The 24770-nt window shown below is 33.3% G+C and overlaps 1 protein-coding gene across 1 annotated transcript; it reads right to left on the reverse strand.

Annotated features, from left to right (window-relative positions):
* Positions 1-21139: 21139 nt before the first annotated feature.
* LOC145005902 (small ribosomal subunit protein uS9) lies at positions 21140-21846 on the reverse strand. The gene has a single exon (XM_078965017.1). It carries the CDS (start codon positions 21760-21762, stop codon positions 21325-21327), a length of 438 nt encoding a protein of 145 aa, XP_078821143.1. The 5' UTR covers positions 21763-21846; the 3' UTR covers positions 21140-21324.
* Between the last annotated feature and the right edge of the window lie 2924 nt (positions 21847-24770).

A 24770-nucleotide genomic window follows, 5' to 3' on the forward strand; every position in this document is an offset into this window, starting at 1 on the left:
GTGCCTAAATGCACCAATCAGAAAATTGCAAATAATTAAATAATTAATTAAATAGAAAAGGGTATTTTCGGTTTTTTGCATTAGCAATTAATGAGATCATTTAAATAAATCCCTACAATCTTAAATATTACTAAAAGAGAAACCTTATGACATCATCTTAAATAATCTGAACCATTGATTGTATTTCAATCTTATTTTTTCCACCCATAGATCAAATTGCTGACATCATCTTCCCCATATGGAATGTAATTAATTCCAATAAATGATTTTCAATCATCAATCAATAACTTACATTCGTTGAAATAGAATGTATTTTATCCAATAAAAGTTTTCCATATTTTACATCTTGAATTTTCAGCTATAAAGATTTTAATATGGTCAATTTTAAAAACATATTACTAACAAATCATTTCAATCAAGGCCTCAATATCAACCATTAATATAAATCCGTTTATATTAGTAAACAATTAATATAAAATCTTTTTTTATTAGGAAATCATTAATACCGAAAAATCATATTCAAATTATCACATACATATACGAATCATCATTGAATCCGCGACTCACATTTATTTTCAATCGTTTCTTTTCTTCAAACCTTCTCCCACAACATCGTTAATATTGCTTATAACTTCCATCATCATTCTCTGCTATAAACATTCACTCTTGTGCGCTAGAAGGTCAGTACCTTCTTTCGCTTTTTATTTTATTTTTTCGATTATTTTTTGTTCCTATATCAAATGTGTGTATTCATATATTTCGATTTTCTTTGTCACAAATTACATGAAATCAGTTAACTACTTTTCTGAAAATTTTCAAATAAACATGAAAAGATATTAGGTACCTTTAACAAAACAAAAATTAACTATCTTGGGAACTGACATTAATTACGAAAATGTTACTTTTATATATTAAAGATAATTATGATTTTTTTAATTTTTATGTCATAAGAATCCGGTTAATTTTGACATTATTTTAAAATATCATTGAAATTATTATGATTTTGTATATCATATCAACCTACTTTTTTATCTTTGTATAGTAACAATAAAATTTATTAATTTACACAACAAATATAGATATTTCAAATTTTGAAATATTATTATACCTTACAAAATATAACTCCCTCCAAAATAAATTTTCGCTAGTAATTTCATCCATAATTTCAACAAATTTAAATTTGTATTTTCTTTATATAACTTTTTTTAATGATCCTGGTTTTTTTTTTTCTCCAAAAGTATATCAAACATTTACGTCTTAGATAATGTTGCCCTATTATAATTATTATTTTCCAAAAGTATATCCATTTAATGAGGAATTTGATATGATAAAGGAAGTGAATGTTAATTAAAATGAAATATATATTCCATAATTATTAGATGAGTTTATTAAAAAAAATAATATCAAGGTGTAAACATTAAACATTTTTAAAGTGAAATTTCAGAATACATACAAACGATGATGTTGTACAATGAAATATAAAATTGAATAGACTGAAAAAAAAAACACTATTAAAGCAGTCAATCTTGAAAATAATATAGTTATGAAAAATTATAAAGTAAGATAAAAATTACAAGATATTAGGAGATTTGTAAAAAGTACATTTAGTAAAAGCGTTACGGTTATTAGAAAAAATAAGACCGTTAAGATTAGTGAAAATACAATATATCAACTAAATTATCATAATAGTAATGAAATGTCATTATTTGATATTTCATATAATTGACAGATATATCAAATTACATTGATGATATACTAAAATTATTCAAAATTGCGCCAAAACAAATGCAAAGTTCTTGCGAACACTAAATAAATATAAACAAACATAAAAGCTAACATTTATATTTATAATCAATTTAAAATAAACCAATCATGATTTAGAAAAGAATCTCCATTGATGATATACTAAAATTATATATATATATATATATATATATATATATATATATATATATATATATATATATATATAACATTTAACATTTTATAAATTATATTGCATAACTTTATTTGAATAAATGAAATAGTTGTCAATATTTAATGCAATAGAAAAAACGGTATATTGGTTGTCAATATATGTTTAAATTAGGTAACATTATTATGCAATGAACGTCTAATTAAAATGCTTATAAGTATATAAATATCATAATTATATGAGATGAGGAAAGTCGTTCAACTAATAAAACAAAAAAGGATGTCTACAAAGAGATCTTTCAATGATTTTATATATATATATATATATATATATATATATATATATATATATATATATATATATATATATATATATATCGTTTTCAATGTATTTTCTACACATTTCAATAATACCAATAACCATATATTTTTTTTATAATCATTATACAATATCTATAAACGATTATATGTTTTTTATGCGTTTCCCGCGTTTAACGCGGGTTATAATCTAGTTAAGGGAACAAAACAAATACCTAATATATTTCTTTTACAAACGTGGACATCAATTTTTTCCCTTTATTATCTATTCTCCCTCTCTTTCTCTAATCCTACCTTTGCATCTTTATAACCCTAACCAAATTGCCAGCTATCCCATTGCTGCCGTTCACACACATTTTTCCATCCCCTCATCACCTCTCATTTTTTCACGATTGTTCCTTTTGGGCAGGTTCGATTTGCCTTTGATTTACCTGTCGATCTTCACCTTTCTTTATCCCTCTCGCCCCACGTCGCTGATTTCGACCGGAGACGGAAAAGAGAAGCAGCAACAACGAAGATGCATCCTTCAAGCAGCAGGTAATTAGAGGGTGTCCACTCAGTCAACGGTTGTGTCTATTCTCTCTATGATTCCTGCAATACTAGACGATTTGAAGGTGATGTCGATTTAATGGTCACCACATCACCGTTTGTGGATGATAGATCGATTAGGAGAGAGGCAAAGACCAGCCCACCAAGGTACGCTGTGATTTTCTAGAAATATGTTTTGTTATTGATTTTGAATATGAATTTGTAGGATACAAAATTGTTGCAAGCATTTATCTGTATAAATGTCTGTTTATATTATATGAAATCTTTGACTAATGAGTAACAACTGATAGAATCTGTGATGATACAGTGTGTGCCTAAAAGGTGTTCGATGAAATGTCGATTAGAATAAATTACAATTGTTTGATGTCTACTACATTCTATCAGAATTTACAGTTATTCTTTTAGAATGCTCCAAATTTGTTAATATTTGAAAGTTGATTGTCTTTTTTTTTTGTGGATTTAGGGTTTGAAGAGACTAAATTCGATAGAATTCTATTTCAATCTCTCCTTATTTGTCAAGATAGGAAAAGTAAAAAACATTGCAATATAGGAAAAATGAAATACATTCTGTTAGAATCTGGTCATGTGGTATGTATTCTGTCAAAACTCTTAGAATGTCTATTATTCTGGCAGAATTCGATTTTAATCTCCTTATTTGTCAATGTAGGAAAAGTAAAAACAATTGCAAGATATGAAAAATGAAATACATTCTATTAGAATATGCTATCATTCTATAATATATAGTTTTTATAAAATAAGTAATTCTTGTATTCTGTCAGAATTTATTTGTAGAAATACATTCTGTTAGAATGTCTTTTGAGAATGTTTGTTAACAACAAGTACATTAGCTTCATTGGTAATACTAATGAATAATGCATTTTATTCTTTCAGAATGGCTTTGAAGAAGGAATTCAATATTGATCATACAAGAGAAAGATTTGGAATCGAGGTCAACAACAAATACATTTTTCGAAGAATTACATTCTTACGATAATATATCACATTTTCATCATAGTTTGAATCAAGTGCATTATTTGGACCTTTGATGAAGAGCATGTGTATTTGCTTAATAATTGTATATTTAAGAATGTTATTTCTTAATATTTTTATTCATTTTTGATGATATTCTGCTAGAATATGTATAACTATATTAAATTGTATAAGACTATTAGTTTGTAAGAATATGTATGATTTTGTATTCACGTTTGAATGTATATGAAGAATATATGTTGAATTATTAAATCAGGTTAATTATAAAAAATATATGCATTGGAAATACATTCCACAAGAATAAAATTGAAAATATCTTTACTAATTAATGTTTGACATTCTGATAGAATAAAATCATATTTAAATTTGGATTATTTAAAAATATTCAGATTTTAAAAAATAAAGGTATTCATTATCCTTAAAAATCCGAAAATTTCCTTTTTTAAATATAGGTTGATTGACTAAAATGCCCTTATGCTGGAATTTGTGTGATTATATGGTACATGTTACCCTATTGTGATATCATAGACCATCAGATCATGATCTTTAATTCTATTCCATCTGGTGGTCTACATTTGGGCATTCTGACACACAATAGTTAGTAAAAACAAAATAACCTAACCCTATATATATATATATATATATATATATATATATATATATATATATATGTGTGTGTGTGTGTGTGTGTGTGTTAGGGTGCAAAGTCGTGCTTGGATGTAATGTTTTAGGCTTTCCTCTTTGTATGTGTAAATGGGTTGAGTCTTTCCTATAAATAGGAAGTGAGTGACTCCCATTATGAAAAGAGTCAATTTGGAGTGTTAGACTAGAGAGAGAATTTGTATACAAACCCATTTTGTATAATCTTTCTAGATCTAATAAGAGCTTACAAAGAATTATTTACTCCTTGTGTTCTTGAATTTGTATGATGAATCACTAGATCATTCTAATTCCGCATATGCCATCATAATCAACACCACTACAATTGGTATCAGAGCGGGTGTTCTTGATTTTCATCAAGAATTGATCCTTAATGGCTATTTTGATTTGGTGATTCTTTTTATTCATTGATCTTCGTGTTTAGAGAGTGTTTTTGTGATCTAGAAGTAGAATTTTTCTTTGATTTGATCCATAATTCGACTTTCTCTCTCTAGAATACTTGTTTGTATCACTTTATCTCTCTAGAAAACCCATTCAAAATCACTTTCTCTCTCTAGAAATCTTCAAGTTTTTGTGATCATGGTGGGTTTGCCATATGATTATTGGATTGTGATCGTTAAAGATGTGAAATACAAAGTCAATGAAGATCAATTTTATGGGTTGGTGTTAAGCAAATTGATTTCATGGGGTAATTTGGTTTCTTATGGAGGTTTGAAAGATGATCACGGAAGCTTGGTATTTCAACCAATTTGTAAGATTGCATGGTTGAATAAAATTGCCTTGTCCATATTAGTTTGTAGTAGAAATCAAAAGGAAGGAGAAGAAAGAGATTTGTTCAATAAGAAATATGTTTCTCTTATTGAAGACCCAAATGATCTTCGCGCTCTTAAATTTCTTAAAGTTCTTGATAATGGAGTTCAATGTGATGTTCTTGATGTTCAAGAAAAAGGAGTTCAAGTTGATTCTCAAGATGAAAAAGTTTTTTGCTCGATTGGTAGCGATTTCAAGTTGTTACCTAATCATTGAGCTTATCCTGGTCTAATTTTTGTTCTTGACTTCACTGATTCGTACTCGTTGAGTTCACGATTTCTTGATTTTACTCATTCTCAAATCGCATTTTCTTTGATATTCATATGATCGATGTTTGTATTGTATAATGATTAATAATCGATCTTGTTTTTACATCAATTTGGCTTATTAGTCCAAGGTTGATTCCGATTGTTGATTGAATGTAATGAATTTGGGAATTTTCTTGGACATTTCGTGATTCTTGAGATGAAAGGTCAAGAACAATTGAAGAAATGTTGAACAAGTTGAATATTTAGTAAACGATGATAGATTCATGAATTTGTGGTTGAAAACGATTTTGGAATTGGGGCATAAGATCGATTTTGAAGTCGATTTTCGAAGGGTTGGTTAAGTGAAATCAGGAATCGATGGGTTTGTTGGAATCGATGATGTTTTGGTTTGAATGATAAAAACGAAGGATTGTTGGTAGATATGTGAAGTCATTGATGTTGATGATTAACTGGAAGGAATCGAAGGGTATAATGGTGATTTTGATTTGAAGAATGTTTGGGATTAATACGAACGGTTAAGCATCGATTTGGGAACAAAGACTGTAAGAACAGATGATCGACTGGAAAAACGAAGGGTATAAGTGAATTAGGAAAAACGAAGAGTCTCTAATTGAACGAAGGGGTACAAAATTTCAGGTGTTATTGTTTTGGAACGAAGGGTGTTTGTGATGAATTTTCGAAGGGATGCTTATAATGGTTTACAGTTGAATAGTTTGATAACGAAGGGTTGCTTTACGAAGGGTCGTTAAAAAAAAAAAAAAAAAAAAAAAAAAAAAAAAAAAAAAAACTCTTCGTATGACTGGCCTTGTATAAATGGTGAAGAATCTTCGTGCTTCGAATCTTCAATGCTTCGAAAGAATCGAGCAAAACACAAAGTTTCAAAGACAGCCCCTGAACCTTCGATTTGTTGACACTTCGAAAATTAACACAAGTTTCAAATGTTTGACACTTTTCACCCGATTTCGAAATTTTTTTTTTTGGAGCTTCGAATTTTTGGAACAACTCTTTGTATGTTTGAACACAAAGAGCAGAATTTCGAAGATGGTCCCTGATACTTCGAATTTTTGGCAGTTTTCACCCAAATTCGAAAAAGGACTATTTTTTGCTGAAAATTGAAGATTGTGCATTTCTGGTCCCTGCAGTTTGTGCAAATTGACGCTTTCTACCCAGATTTGGAAAAGGGGAAGAGTTTTGCATATTTGGCTGTATTGGATGCAACGGGTCCCTGCAAGTTTCAGAAATTGACAATTTCTACCCGGATTTTGAAAAATCTTGCAACTTTCACCCAAAAAGTCAAAATTTTTCATAAATTGAAAATTTTTTGTGGCTTTTTCGTGATTGTTTTTCCGTGCAAGAATTTTGTTGATTCATTTTTGGTACACATCAAGGGGGAGTATCGTGAAGATTATTCCTCAGGCGCTTCTCATCCTTAGTGGGTTTTATAATCATTTTTTGATTATAAAAAGGGGGAGAATGATGGGTATTCGAAGCTTCTCGGGTTTGTCGAATATTCATTCGCGGATTTGAAGACCAGTGTTACTTCGAGGGGGAGTTTGGTCTTAATCGCGCTAGCTCGTTGGAGATTAACGCCGGACATCCAATCTTAACTTTGAGGGGGAGAATGTTAGGGTGCAAAGTCATGCTTGGATGTAATGTTTTAGGCTTTCCTCTTTGTATGTGTAAATGGGTTGAGTCTTTCCTATAAATAGGAAGTGAGTGACTCCCATTATGAAAAGAGTCAATTTGGAGTGTTAGACTAGAGAGAGAATTTGTATACAAACCCATTTTGTATAATCTTTCTAGATCTAATAAGAGCTTACAAAGAATTATTTACTCCTTGTGTTCTTGAATTTGTATGATGAATCACTAGATCATTCTAATTCCGCACATGCCATCATAATCAACACCACTACAATATATATATATATATATATATATATATTTATGTATGTATGTATGTATGTATATTAATTTCCTTGAGTTATCTTCTTTGTTGTGAAAGATTTAAAGATAATTTCTTGAGATAGCTTCCTGTTTATTTGTATTTGTAGTGCTAGTGTTTTGACATTTTTTATTCATAGTACTTAGAGTAATAGTGATATTATGATTTATGAATGCTAGTGTCTTTATTGTTTTTTTTGCTACTAGTAACAACTTATGTATCAGAACAAATACGTCTTCTCTTAATGGTTTTTTAGATGATCAAAATTATTTTGGCTATGAATTTATGTTTGCATCACTAAGTCCAATGGTTTTCTATTCTCATTGCATCAAAATTATTCTTAATTTGAATGTTAAACAAGGATCCCCGTTACCCCATCGGGATACCCGCAGACCCAATAGTGTTTGTAAACGGGTACCCGTTGGGAATCGGGTCGGTGATGGGATCGATTTTGATATTCGGGGATGGGGACGGGATTACCAAAACCCGTCCCAAACCCGCCACGTTTCCATCCCTATCTCAACATGATTTCTCTTTAATATCGTTACCTGTGATACAATAAACTGAGTGAGTCAGGTTGGGAAACCCGGTGAGTACATAGGGTTTTCAACCCACAATAATATAATTATATTTAATTATCAAACAATTAACTCAATTTGTCATCCTCATTATCTTCTTTATTCTTAATGATATTTCCTAAGAATCATGTATTCTTCCTTTATTCATTCCTAAGGATTGTCTTAAGGAATAGGCTTGAAGTCCATCGTTGTCAGGGTTTATCTAACAGGAACTAAGCCTATAGTTGTCGATGTTATCTATTAGGCACAACTGTCAATGTTATTTATTAGACACTAAGTTCATAGTTGCCAATGTTCATTATAAGGCACTAAGTCCATAGATGTCATGGTTTTTAGAGTACATCTGGTAAACACGTAGTTCCAAAACACCTACAGGTTATGAGCCTACTAGCGTTCCATAGGACTGTCTAGAATCGTTCGTGGTTGTCATCTATACTATGCTAGATGACTAGATCAACTTTAAATTCAAGGCTTCTCATCATCTATATCATCTTTTTTCTCTCATCATCCATGTCATCTTTCATCTACCCATCTTTACCCATTATATTTATAGGTATAAAAATACATATACGATTTAAATCAAGTAAAACATGTATAAATCGTTCATCTAGCATAGATATCAGGAGCACAGATAATAAGCACATATAGCATGTATTAATATTAAATACTTCATATCTAGGTGTAAGATGAAAGTAACTATGCACTCACTTGTTAAAGTGACGATTCGAAATTCGGACAGCGCTTCGCATCTAGCAACTGTCTTTTCCTTAGACGAAACCTAGTATCACTATCACTAAGTTTTAGTCTAATAATTATTGTGACTAATTATTAGTCTAGATTCGTCATTAATTCAAGGTCTACTTCAAGATCTATCAAGTAAGGAACAACCAGGTAGGATCATATCCAGAGCCGACCCAAGGGATGATCAGACAGTGTACGTGAACAGGGCCTACTGAAATTTAGGGCCCAAATTTTTGTATATTTTGTACTATCATGTGTTCATATTTTGGCCCAATCATATTAGGTTAAGTCGTTAAGGAATGTATGATCAATATGTACCAGGCGAGAGTAAAGAACGGAAGCGGGAAAAATTTCGGGAAAAGCAAACGACGCTTTGGTTCCTTCATTCTCACTAATAGTGATTATAATATTTCCATCTCGATTCTCATAAATTCTTACGATACTCTATCATACATTGATACGCAACAAAGGAAAGTTGCAAAAAAGAATGATGACAACCGAATCGATTTGAAGTCTAAAATATTCTTTCTCTAAGTCTACCATATTACCATCTTGATTCTCGGTGACTCCATCATTATTGGTTCATGTCTTGTGGTTCCTTATCCCTCAAACTAGTTCTTCAATCTCTGTAATTTATATTTGTTGCAGTGTTGCTTCAATTTTAGTCGACTATTTCGGTCCTATTTTCTCATCGGTTTACACCAAATACGAAAAATTTATGTGTTTTAGTCTTTTACATCCACAATGTTATTGAAACAATATCTCTCGTCTGCACACTCTTTCCCTCATTAGTTTTGTGAAATGTTTATTTGGTATATGTTCTTTTTAATTGCAATCTAATTTTAATTTGATGTATACTGATTTTTCTTGCTAATAATATTAACTGATGATGTCTAGTTAAAAAGAAATTTAATTTTTTAATGAATGGATCATCTGTGCTAATTGCTATGTTTTGAATTTATTTTGATAATATATAAACATATCTCTCTAGATTTTACTTGCGAGCTGTTGATTTCTAAGAGAAATTTGCTTCAAGCGTTTTTGCTTTCTTTTTATGTTCTAACCATATAAGTTCATTTTGTTTGTTGTTTGTATCTTGGTTATTTAGCCGTTAGGCTAAGAGGAGTGGTAACATTTAAACATGATTTTTAAAATTAAAAGAACTTTTCCAATATTCTTTTGGTTACTTAGCTTTTAGGCTAAAGGGATTTTTAAAATTAAAAGAACTTTTTTCAATATTATTCAAGCATAACCGATGAAACTGTCATTTATGGATATAATGACAATACTTTTAGGGCCTAAATTTGATGAATCACACAGGGCCCTTAAAATGTTAGGGCTGACCCTAATCATATCGTAGGTAGGGTCCGTTTGGTATACGAAATATACTGTTTGGAAATCTTACTTTGAACACCTCACTAAATCCAGCCTAGACATCATCCTTGTAAGTAGATCAATCAGCATAACGACTTGGGATCACTAATAAATCTTGTTTATAGGTTCATAATAACAATAATGAACTTAAACATAAGTTATACTTAAAGTACGGTAAGCATAACTCAACTTACAGGTGGTTTAGAGAGAATCCAGACTCTGCACGGGCAGAGCTGCTAAGCTGAAAGCTCTACTTCTCAGAGCTGTCTGATGTTATGCAACTTCGCTACTAACACTTAGGAAGTGCTAGAGAAAAGGCATAGAGGATTTGAGGGTTGGGGAGAGAATTGGTAGAATTGTGTGAAGAAAAGAGTGATTTTCGAGCTCTGTTTATAGGTTGCCAGCAAACATGTATGCGGGGCGTACTCAAAGGATACGTTGGGCATACACATGCTACATGTCGTGATCTTGTGGAAAGTCTTGAGGAAGATGGTGTGGCCTAGATCTTGCCACGTGTCAATTTCTGGTTAATCCGAAAATTAATTATCTTATCAAATCCGTCACTTCCGCATACTAGCTTTGTTTTTTTCTTTCTTTATATCCACGCGTAGCTATCGACGGGATCTACAACTTTCGTTTAGACTTTGTCGGCTAATTTTGATTTTATTTTTAAAGTTATATTTTAACAGGCTTAAACAGTTAAAGCCCGTTAAAAATTCATAACTTTGTCATCCGACGTCAGTTTTTTACTATCTTTATATAGTTGAGTTCCTGTCAACGAGATCTTCAATTATTGTTTAGATGGTGTTGGCCAATAATCGATCGATCTAAATTTCGATTTCCAGGTTGTATATTGTTACGCAAAGTGTTACAAATATCATAACTTCCTCTAATGAAGTCAAATTAAAAACTTTCTCTACATGTACGCTATCGGTTTAACGTCTACTACGACTTTCATTTAGATTGCTAAAGATAAAAAGTATTTTATCAAAAATTTACTTTTTTACAATACACAGAATCGTGTCGGTTTAATCATGAAACTTCGATGGGTCATAACTTCTTCGTTATAATTCGGATTTCAGTGTTATTTATATGTATGGAATCCTTGTGACATATTATAAATTTGGTTAAGATTATTTATCCTAAATAATCTTTTATCAAAAATTCATTTTTAATGCTTATTATCTCTAAATTGATTAGTCCAAATTTGCGTACGTTACAATTATCTCCCCCTTAGGATGATTATGTCCCAGAATCATCAACAAAACAGGGCTCCTATAATGACTCCATACTTTATCTTTTCATCCTAGGTAATAACTGTAACTCTTATGTCCTTTCAAATGAGTATCTAACTTTTGGACTTCTTGACCACTGACGGTGCTCAATCTTGCATCTGATCTTCATACTATGTTAGACTTTTAATCGTAACCTTCGAGTTACAAACTCGATCCTTATTGGAGACTCCTGCTCCTTCTCGAAAAAACTTAACTTAAGATAAGTTGTTTACTTCAATTATTGTAGCCAGACCGATGGGTCATGCTTTAATGACCTCTCGTCGTATGATGCAACGCTTAGACTCAGGTCTTTTAGAGTTAAAATCCAGAATTGAAGATACCTTCCTTCATGTTCTAATGTGATATAATCACATTCTAGCATGTAGCACTTCTAGCTACAAGCTTCTTACTTTAATGACGATCACGATACTTCCATTGAGCTCTTCAATTATCTTTCACTTCAATCTTCTGGCTTAAGTCGGATGCTACATCGAAATTGGTTCTCTAAACCACGTAACATACATATCTTATCCAGACTTTATTTGATATGACCACTAGGATCGCAATATCAATCATCTTCTTGGTCATTACCGAAACGATGGTAACGACATACATGAACAAAAAGAAATCAATTACTAGCGCCTTGGTAACCTTATGACTTTCTTTGATCCAAGTGTGAGTCATATGCTTCTGGTAGTATAGGCCTCTACTACTTTTCACACCTACTCATACTCTTCCCAAGTATTGCCTCTCAGTTCTCCAAGTCACCACACAAGAATTTCACATAGTCATTTAACACATAGGATAGCATAACTAAGGTTTATATTATTTCTTGAAACGATTACATAATATTCAAGTTCACCCTATACTATGCCTCTTATATTAGGCTACACCACATGATACTATCTATATGGCTACTTTTATATTTCGATCTTAAAATATATAGATCCTTACTCCTAATCCCTTGCATTGTCACTTGCTTCATTAAGGATAATCTGGAATGCTCTTTCCTTTGGCTTCGGTGGCGCATTCGGCCTTCCAGCTTCATTTTTCTTCGAGGAATATTTTGACATGTGCCCTTTGTCTCCACATCTGTAACATACTTTATCATTAATCGTACAATCTTTGGAATAGCGACCGATCCTCCCACACTTATAACAAGTCACTTTTCCATCGCATCTCCCATAATGCTTCTTCTTGCACTTCTCACACCACTTTTCTCCATTTCTATCCCCATAGCTCTTGTTGTTGGGGTCAGATTTCGGGAACCTATTTTTCTTGTCGGATCTTGAAGACCCCTCAAACTTCCTTTTCTCGCCAACTTCAACCTTATTGGCAGTTCTGCCTTTGATCATTTCTTCAACAGACTTAGCAGCCCAGATGGCCACCTCAAGAGTAGGTGTCTGGCGTATTGGCATGATGTAATCTCGTGGTATTCCCTTTATATACTTATCAATTTTTGTTAGCTTGTCAGGGACGATGCGCAAAGAAAACTTCATCTTGTCCGTGAAGGCATTGGTATACTCATCAATGGACATGCTGCCCTTTTTCATTATTAGAAACTGGTTCTCCAGCTCTAGCATGTTTTGGGTTGAGCAGAACTTGAGTTTAAAGTGTACCAAGAATTTTTCCCATGTCAGTTATAGTGGCTCATTGGGGCTTATGATCTTTCCCAAAGTGTTCCACCAACGAACACCCCCGCCCCTAAACTGACGCACAACATAAGTGGTTTGTAGCTTTCCCTTGCAACCACATGTTATGAAAGCTAGCTCCATCTCAGAGATATAGTTCATAACTCCGATTGGATCTTCTTTCCCAGTAAAAGTCGATGGTTTGCAAGTCGTAAATTCTTTATACTTGCATCCACTCCTTTCAGTTCCTTCATCCTGGTTATTCCTCCTAACCATTTGTGGTTCGGCTTGACTTACGGTTCTACTATAATTTCCTTCTTCTGATTGTTCAATGTTCAGTTCGGGTTGTATAATAGGTATAGTAGGTTCATCCCTATTAAGCAACATTTTCTCATCTCCTTCATTTGTTCGGCATCATAGCCCGAATCATCGCTTAGACTCCTGCCATCGTGATTGGCTCGAGTGTAGCTGCTACCTCTGGTGCACGCTCAATCACTCGTGGCTCAGGCTGTTGGTTTCCATTAGAATTTCCTAATCCGTTGCGAGTTCTCACCATTTCGATCTATACACTCTAGAAGATGTTCGGTGTACAACAACGAGAATTAAGATAGGGAAAGCTTTATTTACGATAGACGTATAAATCTCTTTATCACTTCGAAAAGTTACATGTCAATTGAATTATCGTAATTAAACGTTTAGAAATCTGAACACATAAAGTTTCCAGATCCGATCGGCAATAGATCATAGACCCGATCAAATAATAGCATCATAAGGTATCATAAATCATTTAACAAATAAAAGCAATTTAGGAATCTTTCCTAAAATAAACTAGTGCCCGTGTCAATTCAGGTGTACTTACCTAAAATATAATAGACACACTCCTCACGATCATCGCTTAGCATTCTAAGTTTAAGTCTAGAAATAAATCCTTACTCCTAGTTCGCTTAAACTAATGCTCTGATACCAACTGTGACATCCTCATTTTCACGGCCAGAAAAGACCGATTTGTTTATGCCTATTTAAAAATCAGAATATCCTTTTTGAAGAATAATATTGCGGAATTTGTTCCCAGAAAACATGATAATGATATTATCAAAGCATTTCCCAGAAAATATGATAATGACATTAATATGTCATCGTCAATCCAGAAACACAAGCATAACGAAATATTACAAGCCTTACAATAATTAAACTAGTGGCTTAATACTCCTCGAATCTCTCAGTAGAATGTATCTTTGAACGTTACCTGTGATACAATAAACTGAGTGGGTCAGGTTGAGATACTTGGTGAGTACATAGGGTTTTCAACCCACAATAATATAATTATTATGTTTAATCATCAAACAATTAAACCAATTTCTCATCCCCATTATCTTTTTTATTCTTAAGGATCTTCCCTAAGAATCATCTTTTCTTCATTTATTCATTCCTAAGGATTGTCCTAAGGAATAGGCACGAAGTCCATCGCTTCCAGGGTTTATCTTACATGCACCAAGTCCATAGTTGTCGATGTTATCTATTAGGCACAACTGTCAGTGTTATCTATTAGACACTAAGTCCATAACTGCCATTGTTCGTTATAAGGCACTAAGTCCATAGTTGTCAGGGTTTTTAGAGTACATATGGTGAACACGTAGCTCAAAAACACCTACAAGTTGTGAGTCTGCTAGCGTTCCACAGGACCGTCTAGAATCGTCCGTGATTGTTTTCTATACTCTGCTAAATGATTGGATCATTTTTAAAGTCAAGGCTTCTCATCATCTTTCACCTCTCATTATCTATATTATCTTTCTTCTCTCATCATCCATATCATCTTTCATCTATCCATCTTTACCCATTATATTTATAGGTATAATGACACCTACACCCCGAATAGACAACAAGCCTGTGGGCACGACTTTCTCTCCTTTTTTCCTATTCCATATGTTTTTCTCATTCAAAAGCATGTAAGATAGGAAGGATGATCACCCTCTCCTCCCGATATGCATTCAATGCAAATATTCTTAATTTTAATATCAAAGTGCACACTAATAAACTCACATGTAATAATAAAACGGCACAAGGTTCCAAAGCCTCTAGTTTTGACCTGCCTTGAGTCTAGAGGCCAATGCCTCGACCATACCTCTTCAAAATGGAAAACGGTTCTAAATCCCCTGACTTTGAACAGCCTTGAGTCTAAAGGCTAATGCCTCGACCATATCTCTTCAAAACGGCACACGATTCCAAAGCCCATGGCTTTGACTATCTTGAATCTAGAGCCCCATGCCTCGACCATATCTCTTCAAAATGGAACATGATTCCAAATCCTATGGCTTTGACCTGCCTTGAGTTTAGAGGCCAATGCCTCAACCATATCTCTTCAAAACGGATAACGGTTCCTGCAAAAGCTACAGATTTATCCTCCACCAGTCGTTCCTTCTCAGACAAGTCCCTCTCAATGCTCTCCAACTAAATACTCAAACCCTCATTCTCCTGTTTCAGTCGACCCACCACAACCCCCAAAGCGAGCTTGTCATGATCAAGACTCGTGACATTTTCCTCCAACACTTTCTTCTCTGAATCAAGAACATCCAACCACGAAACATTTCCCTTAAACTCAAAATTTTTATTCTTTAATGCAACATTTTCTGAACAAAGGGCATGATTTTCTTTCACAAAGGGGGCAAGATCACCATCAACGACAAGGAATCGTTCAAGACGGTTAGCACCTTTAGCAAAGAAGTTGGCGCCCTTAGCTATAGCAAAGCGAAAAAACCCAACAAGGTTAGTTAAAGAATAATTGGTCGTTTCAGATTGTGTGCCTAGAGGAATAACATTCTTCGTGAAATCTATAACAGCTTCAAACAAGGACAAGCGTGAATCATTTTTCAAGTACCAGGAAGGAAAAAAAACCACACCGTTGGAACTCCCCAATCCGCTATCACCAACAGTTGGAGACTTTATATGACCAAAACGCAAGAAATGAGAACCCTCATTCACATTACTCCCACCACCCGCAACATTCAAGCGCTCTGAAGTTTCCAAAACAACACCTGGTTCAGACTCAACAAGATTTGCACCTGCATCCAATTAGGGGAAACCCCACTTGTCTACAATCCCATCACCATGAATATCAGTCACCTCCGTTTGAGCACTCGCCACACGTGTACTCCCCCCAACCAACTTCTGCGGATGCAAACACCAAACCAAAGCAATATTTTCAACATCATGGCCACCAACACTTTGCCAAGCAACTTTCCGCTTATTCACTGGAAGGAGAACCCCTCCTTACTGTCTTCCACAAGCTCTTTTTCCCCAAATTTTTTCGTGAAGGCTCCACAACAGCACGACGCCGCTCAGCATCCTGAATTGGAGACGCACGAACAATGAAAGCCTCATTACAGAAAGGAAATGACGGAAACACCCTGTCAATAAGCTCCACTTCACGATATCGGAGACTTCTCACCCACTTTTTTGCCAACACGTCTATAAAGTCAACCCTTTTCTCAACACATATACAATACAAATAGATATATTCTTTTTTTTAAGGCAAGGGGGAGGAGAAGAGAATGGCAGGTGAAGAAAAGAATCAAAGCAAACCTCTCGACACAATGTAAAACTCTAACATCTTTCCACGAAGCCGCCACGATGAACTCATACCAGCCCCAACAAGCATCTATTCGAGGAAATCATCAGCCACAACGCGAAAACAAAGAAGAACCCTAGAAATATGCTTATTGTCTTAGTATATAGTAAAGCATTGATCGGAAATGGAAGTCGAGTGGCACTCCATGAACCCTACGCGATCAGCATTAACCCAATAATAAAGGTTCGCCCAATTCTTTGGTGAGTTCTTCTACTCGGTAACTAGTGATGGAAAACGTAGGTTACAAAAATTCTATGCTCTAAGCGGAAAAACATTTAACAATTAAATGATTAGGGTACGTGCAACCTATGATGGATCTATGTATTTCATATAAAGGCAACATTCTATGAACTATCAAACTACAAAATTTCTTATCTAAAATCTGAATTCATAAGATAGAATACATACCTTATTGATTGTTGAAGTAAACAATCAAGAATCAATTTTGTTGATCTTTTGGAAGCAAGCACTACAAGCGTCGTGCCTCTAGTTGTTCACACCTAACACAAGCAAGAAGGATATTGAGGAAAGAGGGGGAAGGAGATCAGAATTTCGGCCTATCTCTTCTAAGGAATGAATGTCGAAATTGCTATGGGTTGGCCCATTTATATAGTGCAGCAAGGAAACCCTAGATAAACCCAAAACCAATATAATAATATTATCTTTGAATTGGTTATTATCCAGCTTCCTAATTATCCACATGGATAATTCTAGAACCCTAAATCCACCTGAAACTCATCCAAGGCTTCAAGTAGGTTCTAAAATGCCTTTTGTTCAACTATTGAACAATTACACTTTAGTCCATGCACTTTTAATTAACTCTTTTAATCACAAAATTAATTCCAATTAACTTATGATTAAATATCAATTAAATATTACTATTTCTAATTAATATATTATTCTCATAATATATTAATAAATTATTTATTTCAATTTATTAATCAAATAATGAATCAATCTCTCTCTCCAAAAATATCTTGTCTGATTGCTATGTTTGAGGGTAACCCAAAAGGATTGTGCTACTATCAATTCAAGTTCATACCAATAATAGTTATAGCTTATATACCTAATCCAACAACTAGAACATGACTATGCTTGCGGACGTCGCAGGTATAACTTTCACCAGAGGAAACAGCAGCGAAATGGAAGAAATGACGAAAAACCCAAATGTTAGGGTTGATCCCATTAGCACGCCACATCATCTCAAAAGCAACCACCTTGCTTATACCATTGGGAACCAACTGATTGATGTGAACCTTATGAGTAGGGAGAACTTCTCAAAAGAAATTTGACGTCGCAAGGCGATAACCGGCGTCGAAGTGTTTCACATATATGCCAATGAGGATTAATGAAACTGGCACTCTCACCGGGAAATGTCACACTGTCTTCGGGCTGAAAACCATATCTCTTGGATAGCAGCAAACTGATTAGGGTCGGAACGAACCTGGATGGAGAATCCATAGTAAAGAAAAGAATAAACGCGGAAGGAAATAAAACAAAGATCAAGAGGGAGGAAAAGTGAAAACTAGGAAACCATAAAAAGCACCGATAGGCGGGAAATTCGAAAACCCTAATGATGACAGTTGACGTCACAGTTGGAAACTGTTGCGACGTGCAGCCGAAAAGACAGCAACCAAATGCAACGAAACACGTCATTAAAGGCTAGTCCCATCCGTTGCAACTAAACATGCATACATCACAATAGATAAGACTAGATAGACTTCATAACGTGCCTCCTAGACATTCCAAGAATGTCGAGAGCACTTGCCACATGGCTCGACCAGCTAGCCATCCTTACCGTCCAGCACCTATTGTGCCTGGAACGGAATATCCCTCGATACCCGGGATCCATCTAGGAACCCGCGTGGGAAGGTCGACTGATGACAAACGGACACCTGTTAACTCTAGTGAAGGTGCACACATCACTATCATGGCTAAGCCAATCACAGCTTAGATAGGGACAATCTACCGATCAACGTCTTTGTCCCGATCGGGGTCTGATACTCCTGTCTCCACGAGTGGGATCTATGCCTAGAACCCCTACAATAAAAGGTTGTGTGCTTCCAACAGTAAAGGGGATGAATCCTCACTCTCTAAGCCTTACGCTACTTACACTTCATCTCTCTCAGAGACTGACTTAATCGTCAGAGCGCTCTCCTAGGACCTCCTCTCGAAGACCGGCTAACAGTTTGTTTCTCTTGTTGTGATTGCGGTCCTCGACTGGAACAGAAGCCCAACCAAGCCATTGAAGAGCATCACCAGAGATCTAATATCACATCAGTGATAATATCATATATTCTTCAAATAGAGATACATGAGAATTTTCCTTTTTTTGCAATATGTTATGTCTTGGTTTTTTCTAATTTTGTCCATAACCGGCAGCCATAAAAGGGATGTCCATATATGACAGAGGAATACACGAAGTCTATGTAGTCAAAGTTTATTTGGTCTTTCTGCCTTAACATGGGAAGTTTATCTTTAAACCCCTCGGTGATTTGGTGTTGACATCAAATGCATGGTCATGCTAAGACTCTATTGATAATTAATCAATAGTGCAATTTGTTATGGTCGACACAAGTTTCTATCGGGAAATATGATCTTGAACATTTGAGATTGACATCTTTCCACGACTAACGTTCATATGGATATCAAAGAGAGAATGAATATTTGATCACTTGTCTAAGGGTTTTTTCACAAGTTAGAGTTGTGAGTATGAAAATATTCATTGGATGGCACAATCCTTGCTATGGTAGGGATGTTAAGTCATTCTATTGTTGATGACTTATGCAAGTATCAGAATGTTGGAATTAGTACCCACAATCACAACAAGTTGGTAATGTTACTATTTATGCAAAGGTCCTTTGTGTTACACACAAGAAAGATTTTAAGCAATATTTAACAAGAGATAAATAATAAGGATTTAGTTGTTCATTTATTAGAGATTAATAACTTAACAGGAACATATAAAAATCTTAAGGGTGTCTATTTGACTTCTGAAGGGGATAGAAAGTAACAAAAAAATCATCACCCCTCATTATTCTCTCTATCTCCCGAACCTGTTTAAGATTGAGATGTGGCCTCTTACTTTTCATGGCGCAATCATGGTGCAATCAAATCCATCAGTTTATGTTCAAAGTGTTCACAAGATATCGAGGTGTCAAGTGTTGCTAATATATTCTTGTGTGTGACTACCAAAGAGGAGTTTTGGTTTGGACTCTTTACATCCTTTCTCCAAAACAAGGAAAATTTTAAAGCCTTCAAGTGTTCGTTGTGCCTTTATAACTTGTTTGTATCCCCATAACCCAACAATATATTAGGGCTTTCATACGGTTTCCCATGTTATCATTATTATTATTACTTATTATTATGATAGCTAATGGAATTAGTGTCGATTTTCATTACATATCTACTATGAGTTAAGCAATTACATGTTATTTAATTATCCACGGAAGTTTTAGTGGTCATTGACAATTTGACATAAAGATAAAAGATTTTAAAGCTTTAAATTATAAGAATAACATTGATTTAACAAAATTCTGACATATGAGTTTTGATTGAATAACTCATCTTCCTTTTGTTGTTAACTTGTTTATTCTACTAAATATATGAACATAGCAATATATATATACGAGTTTTAATTCAACTTGTCTTCCTTTTGTTGTTAACTTGTTTATTCTACTAAATATATGAGCATAGGAATATGTATACGCTTTCATGAGCTAGTTGTAATCAAAAGGTTTCAAGTTTTCATCATAAGTGAAAATTTTTGAGTTGTAGTAATTAACATCAAGTTTTAGTTAACCAATTAAGTATCATAAGTGAAAGAACGGTTTGGTGCAAGAATCTAAAAACATTGTTTAAATCTAAATATTAATATTATACTATTAACAATTTGAGTTTATATTTTATCAATTGCATGAATCTCGAAACATTATTTAAATCAATCATAGACTATATTGAGATATGGCAATACGCTTAAATACATACATATAACTTTTTATTATTATTTTAATTGTATATAACGAAACTATTTTTGGTCTTTTATGAAAATGTAACTTAGGAGTTGAATCCCTTGAATATGATAACCAGATAAAGGATGAAATATAATCAAGAATCAAAAAGAATGAGGTTTAATTTAACAAAACACAACCTTTTCATACATTTTCCCTTATTACTTTCATAAAGAGCTTAATGAGATCACTAACATCCCTCAAAAATCACTACATTAATCCCATAACACCAATAATATATCAAAAGCAGATTAGCTACCCTGTTATACTTGACCATAATTAATATAAAAACATTTGTGTTGTTGTGAGTCAAGAAGAATTGATTCAAGAATTGATGATACACAATGCAGGTGTTAATTTGATGTCTAGGACTCTTGAAAGGAAGCTAAGCTTATATCAACTAAATTGACAACTATATAACCAGACATTTGAAGCATTATAAACAAGAATCAAGTTTGATAATTAGCAAATGATGATTGATTATATGGAAAACAGAAATAGGTAATCATGAAAACAGTCTAACAAAATTAAACTTCTACGAAAGATAACACCATAACAATGTCGCAAAATACTCTCAGAAAAAGAAACCAGACACAAATTAAAGATAGTTTCAAAAAGGGCAATAACATTACTCTGTTTTCAACGGTATGATTTCTGGAACCTAGCACGAGCACCACGACCTCCAAACTTCTTCGGCTCGCACCTTCTCGGATCAGCAACGAGAAGAGTCCTGTCGTACCTCACGAGGATATCTTTGATTTCCTTCTTCTGTTCTTCATCAACGAATTTCTGGTAGTAAGCGACGAGAGCTTTCGAGATGCTTTGACGGATTGCGTAGATCTGAGAAGTGTGACCTCCACCCTTGACGCGGATCCTCATGTCAACGCCAGCAAACTTGTGGCGTCCAAGAAGAAGGATCGGCTCGAACGCCTTGTATCGGAGGATTTCAGGCTGAACAAGCTCGATTGGGACACCGTTGATTTTGATTAGGCCACGACCAGCCTTGCAGTGAGTCACGGCAACCGCCGTCTTCTTCCGGCCGAAGCATTGGACGGAATTTGGAGGAGCTGCCGCCATGTTTGTGAGAAACCCTAGTTGCCTAAGAGTGATCTCTGAGAGGAAGAAAATGTCAGGCGATGAATTGTGAGAGAGGAGTTTTATGAGCTGCGCTAGGGTTTTGTTATAAAATTTGTGGGCTTCATTCTTATGGGCTGAATATATGTTCTTTTGGGTTATTTGATCCATTAGAATGTTAGATATTCTTGAAATGTGCTTTAGATTAAGTTTTAAAGCTTAATTGATTGATTAGGTTAATCGAGTAAAAATTTTGGGTTTTAGGTATAACGGTTCGGGTAATTCGAGTATTTCTTTAAAATAATAATACTCATTACCTAACCTATATTTTAATTTGGGTTCCTGGTTTTTGGGTATTCGGGTTTTAGATCGGGTAGGTATTTTTCGGTATACCTAAAAATTACTTAAGTGTTACTTATTGATTTTTTTAAAAATTCCTTTTTGCATTTCAGTTACTTTAATAAAAAAATGGATAACAAAATATTTCATACAATTAACAATTACATATACAATAACAATACAAATCATTATAATATGTTATGTGATTTTTCATTTTTGATTAAAAAAAATAATAATAATATTTATAGAGTACATGATCAATGTTTGATCAAATTTGGATTAACCAAAAATGTTACATGATTTAATGCAAAAGTTGGGTACATAAAAGTTATAAATAAAAAAATTTATCATGTTATCTAAATTGCAGGGACTAATTATATAGCTATATTTCAATTCATAAAGAATAAATGACAAAAAACAAACATATGCATAGTTGAAAAAAAGAAACAGATCCCTAGTGCATAAAGAAAATGAAGAGGAATCTAACATCTTATTCATTTTCATTATATATATATTGTAACATTGTGTTCAAAACTTCATTTCATTTCTAACAATTTCTTTTATATTTATTATATACCGTTCAAATAATGAAGTCATATAACATTTGGTTTAAATTATAAGGAACACTAATTATGTAAAATAATGATACAACTTTAATAGTTATTATAACTAGTGTATTAATTAGTTTTTTTTTCTAAATCGGGTATTCGGGTATACCCGAATTTTTTTAAACCTATCCAATACCCGACCTAATTAAATATTGGGTTACCTGATTACCTGAATTTTCAAAGCCGAAACCCAATTTACCGGACCCGATTTACCCGAATTCAAAACGGGTCGGGTCGGGTGATCGGGTATTGGATATTTTCAACAAGCCTATTCATTAGCCCATTAAAAGACATGCTTTTGATTCGTTTAGACAAAACATGATCATATAATTTTCTTTGCTTAAGAAAATTAGACATTGAGACAAATGAAAATTTTGACAATGTTCCATAACACTAAAGTCTTGTATAATTTAAATTGCATAGCATTTTAATAAGCATATATAAGAATCTAGAGTACATTGCATAAATGTTCTTTGGTTTTTACAAATTCGAGTCTTAAATTTCAAAATTTTAACACAACCGGTCCTTATTGTTTTATTTTTTTGCATTTTCGTTCCCTATTGCATTTATTGGCTGTGGATATCCATTAACTGTCTTCACGTGCCCCTCACACGAGGGCATCTCCATCTTAAGTGTATGATTAGTCTAAGATCGAGAGTCCTAGGGCGGTTGGGAATAATATGTGCATAATAGCTCATTCTCACCTCAAAATTCTTTAGAAGAATATATATATATATATATATATATATATATATATATATATATATATATATATATATGTCACCTCAATGTGCGGTTTATTTGTGTTAAAGCTTAAATTTTGGTGAAATCAAGTGCAATTCAAAGAGAATATAACATCATCTTGGATTTGAGGTAAATAACCAACACTTGTTCTTATCCGGTGAAATTGGTATGATCTATGATTTATAAAATTAACCTCAATGTTAAATTTTGTTTTATGATTCAATTGATGTTAGATTACAGAACAATGAGTAACAAAAACAAGTTTTTTTTATAACATTAACATGATTGAGTCCAGAGTCATCAAAGTTGAAGTTGATAAGTTATTGGTTAGTTAAAGTGATGCAAATGCAAGTTGATCGATGAAATTTGATCAATTTTTTTTATGAAAATGATAATGTGCTCCAAATTTATGTGTTCAAGCTTTATTGAATAAGTTGATGTTTAATGAGAACAATGAGTTTATTGATTAATAGTTGATCCTATTAATGGCATTGTGAGACAAATTCATGTATATTGAGGTATTGTTTATGATTATTTGGGGATGTCTAGAAGTGGAGATTTAGATAAGAGCAAGATACAAGTTAGCTTGAATTATTTCAAAAGTGAGTACATATAAATTTGCAACTTTGGACACATCTCACAAATTACTTGTTTCATTACAAAGTTGAAATATCAACCATTATGATATGCTTACACAATTTCTTTATGACATGTTATGATTAATGTTCAAAGTTACAAATGTATTAACATTGCAGATCGTGTCATTATGTGTGTGTGAAATGAATGTTGGAAAGAAAATAAATTATATATAGTGTTATCATACATACACATTGAAAACATTTGCATTAAATGATTGTCTAGATAATAGGCAATAAGGTGCCTAAAAGACTCTGAGGGTATGACCTTAAAATAACGGGAGTATAAACTCCCCATACAACAATTACAAATTGATTTGTTCTTTATATATATGGAAAGAACCAGTGTTACCAACCTTAGTGGCATGAACTATCCAATCCTTGTGCGTGTGTTGGAATGGTACATTGTGTTGCATAGTATAAATGCATGAAAATGTTTAAAGTCATATGTTTGGAAAAGTGTTTTGAAATAAATGTATATGTATTTTGTATCAAAATATATGTATCTCACGAAACTTTATGGATTGTGTATTTCCCTTTTTATTATTGTACTCGAGGTACCAATGAGATGTCTCTTTCTAGAATTCACTTCTGGGACATTTTGAAGACATACTTTTAAGAAGTAGTTCATTGGAAAACATGTAATATATTTTCAGTGTAGATTTATAGTCGTTGATTATTGCAA

Source organism: Lactuca saligna, chromosome 7 (genome assembly GCF_052625555.1).
Source record: "Lactuca saligna cultivar CGN05327 chromosome 7, ASM5262555v1, whole genome shotgun sequence".
Classification (NCBI taxonomy): Eukaryota; Viridiplantae; Streptophyta; class Magnoliopsida; order Asterales; family Asteraceae; genus Lactuca; species Lactuca saligna.

What these genes read in the sequence shown, in the direction of transcription:
- LOC145005902 (XM_078965017.1), bottom strand. Translation starts at nt 21,762, where the DNA reads ATGGCGGCAGCTCCTCCAAATTCCGTCCAATGCTTCGGCCGGAAGAAG.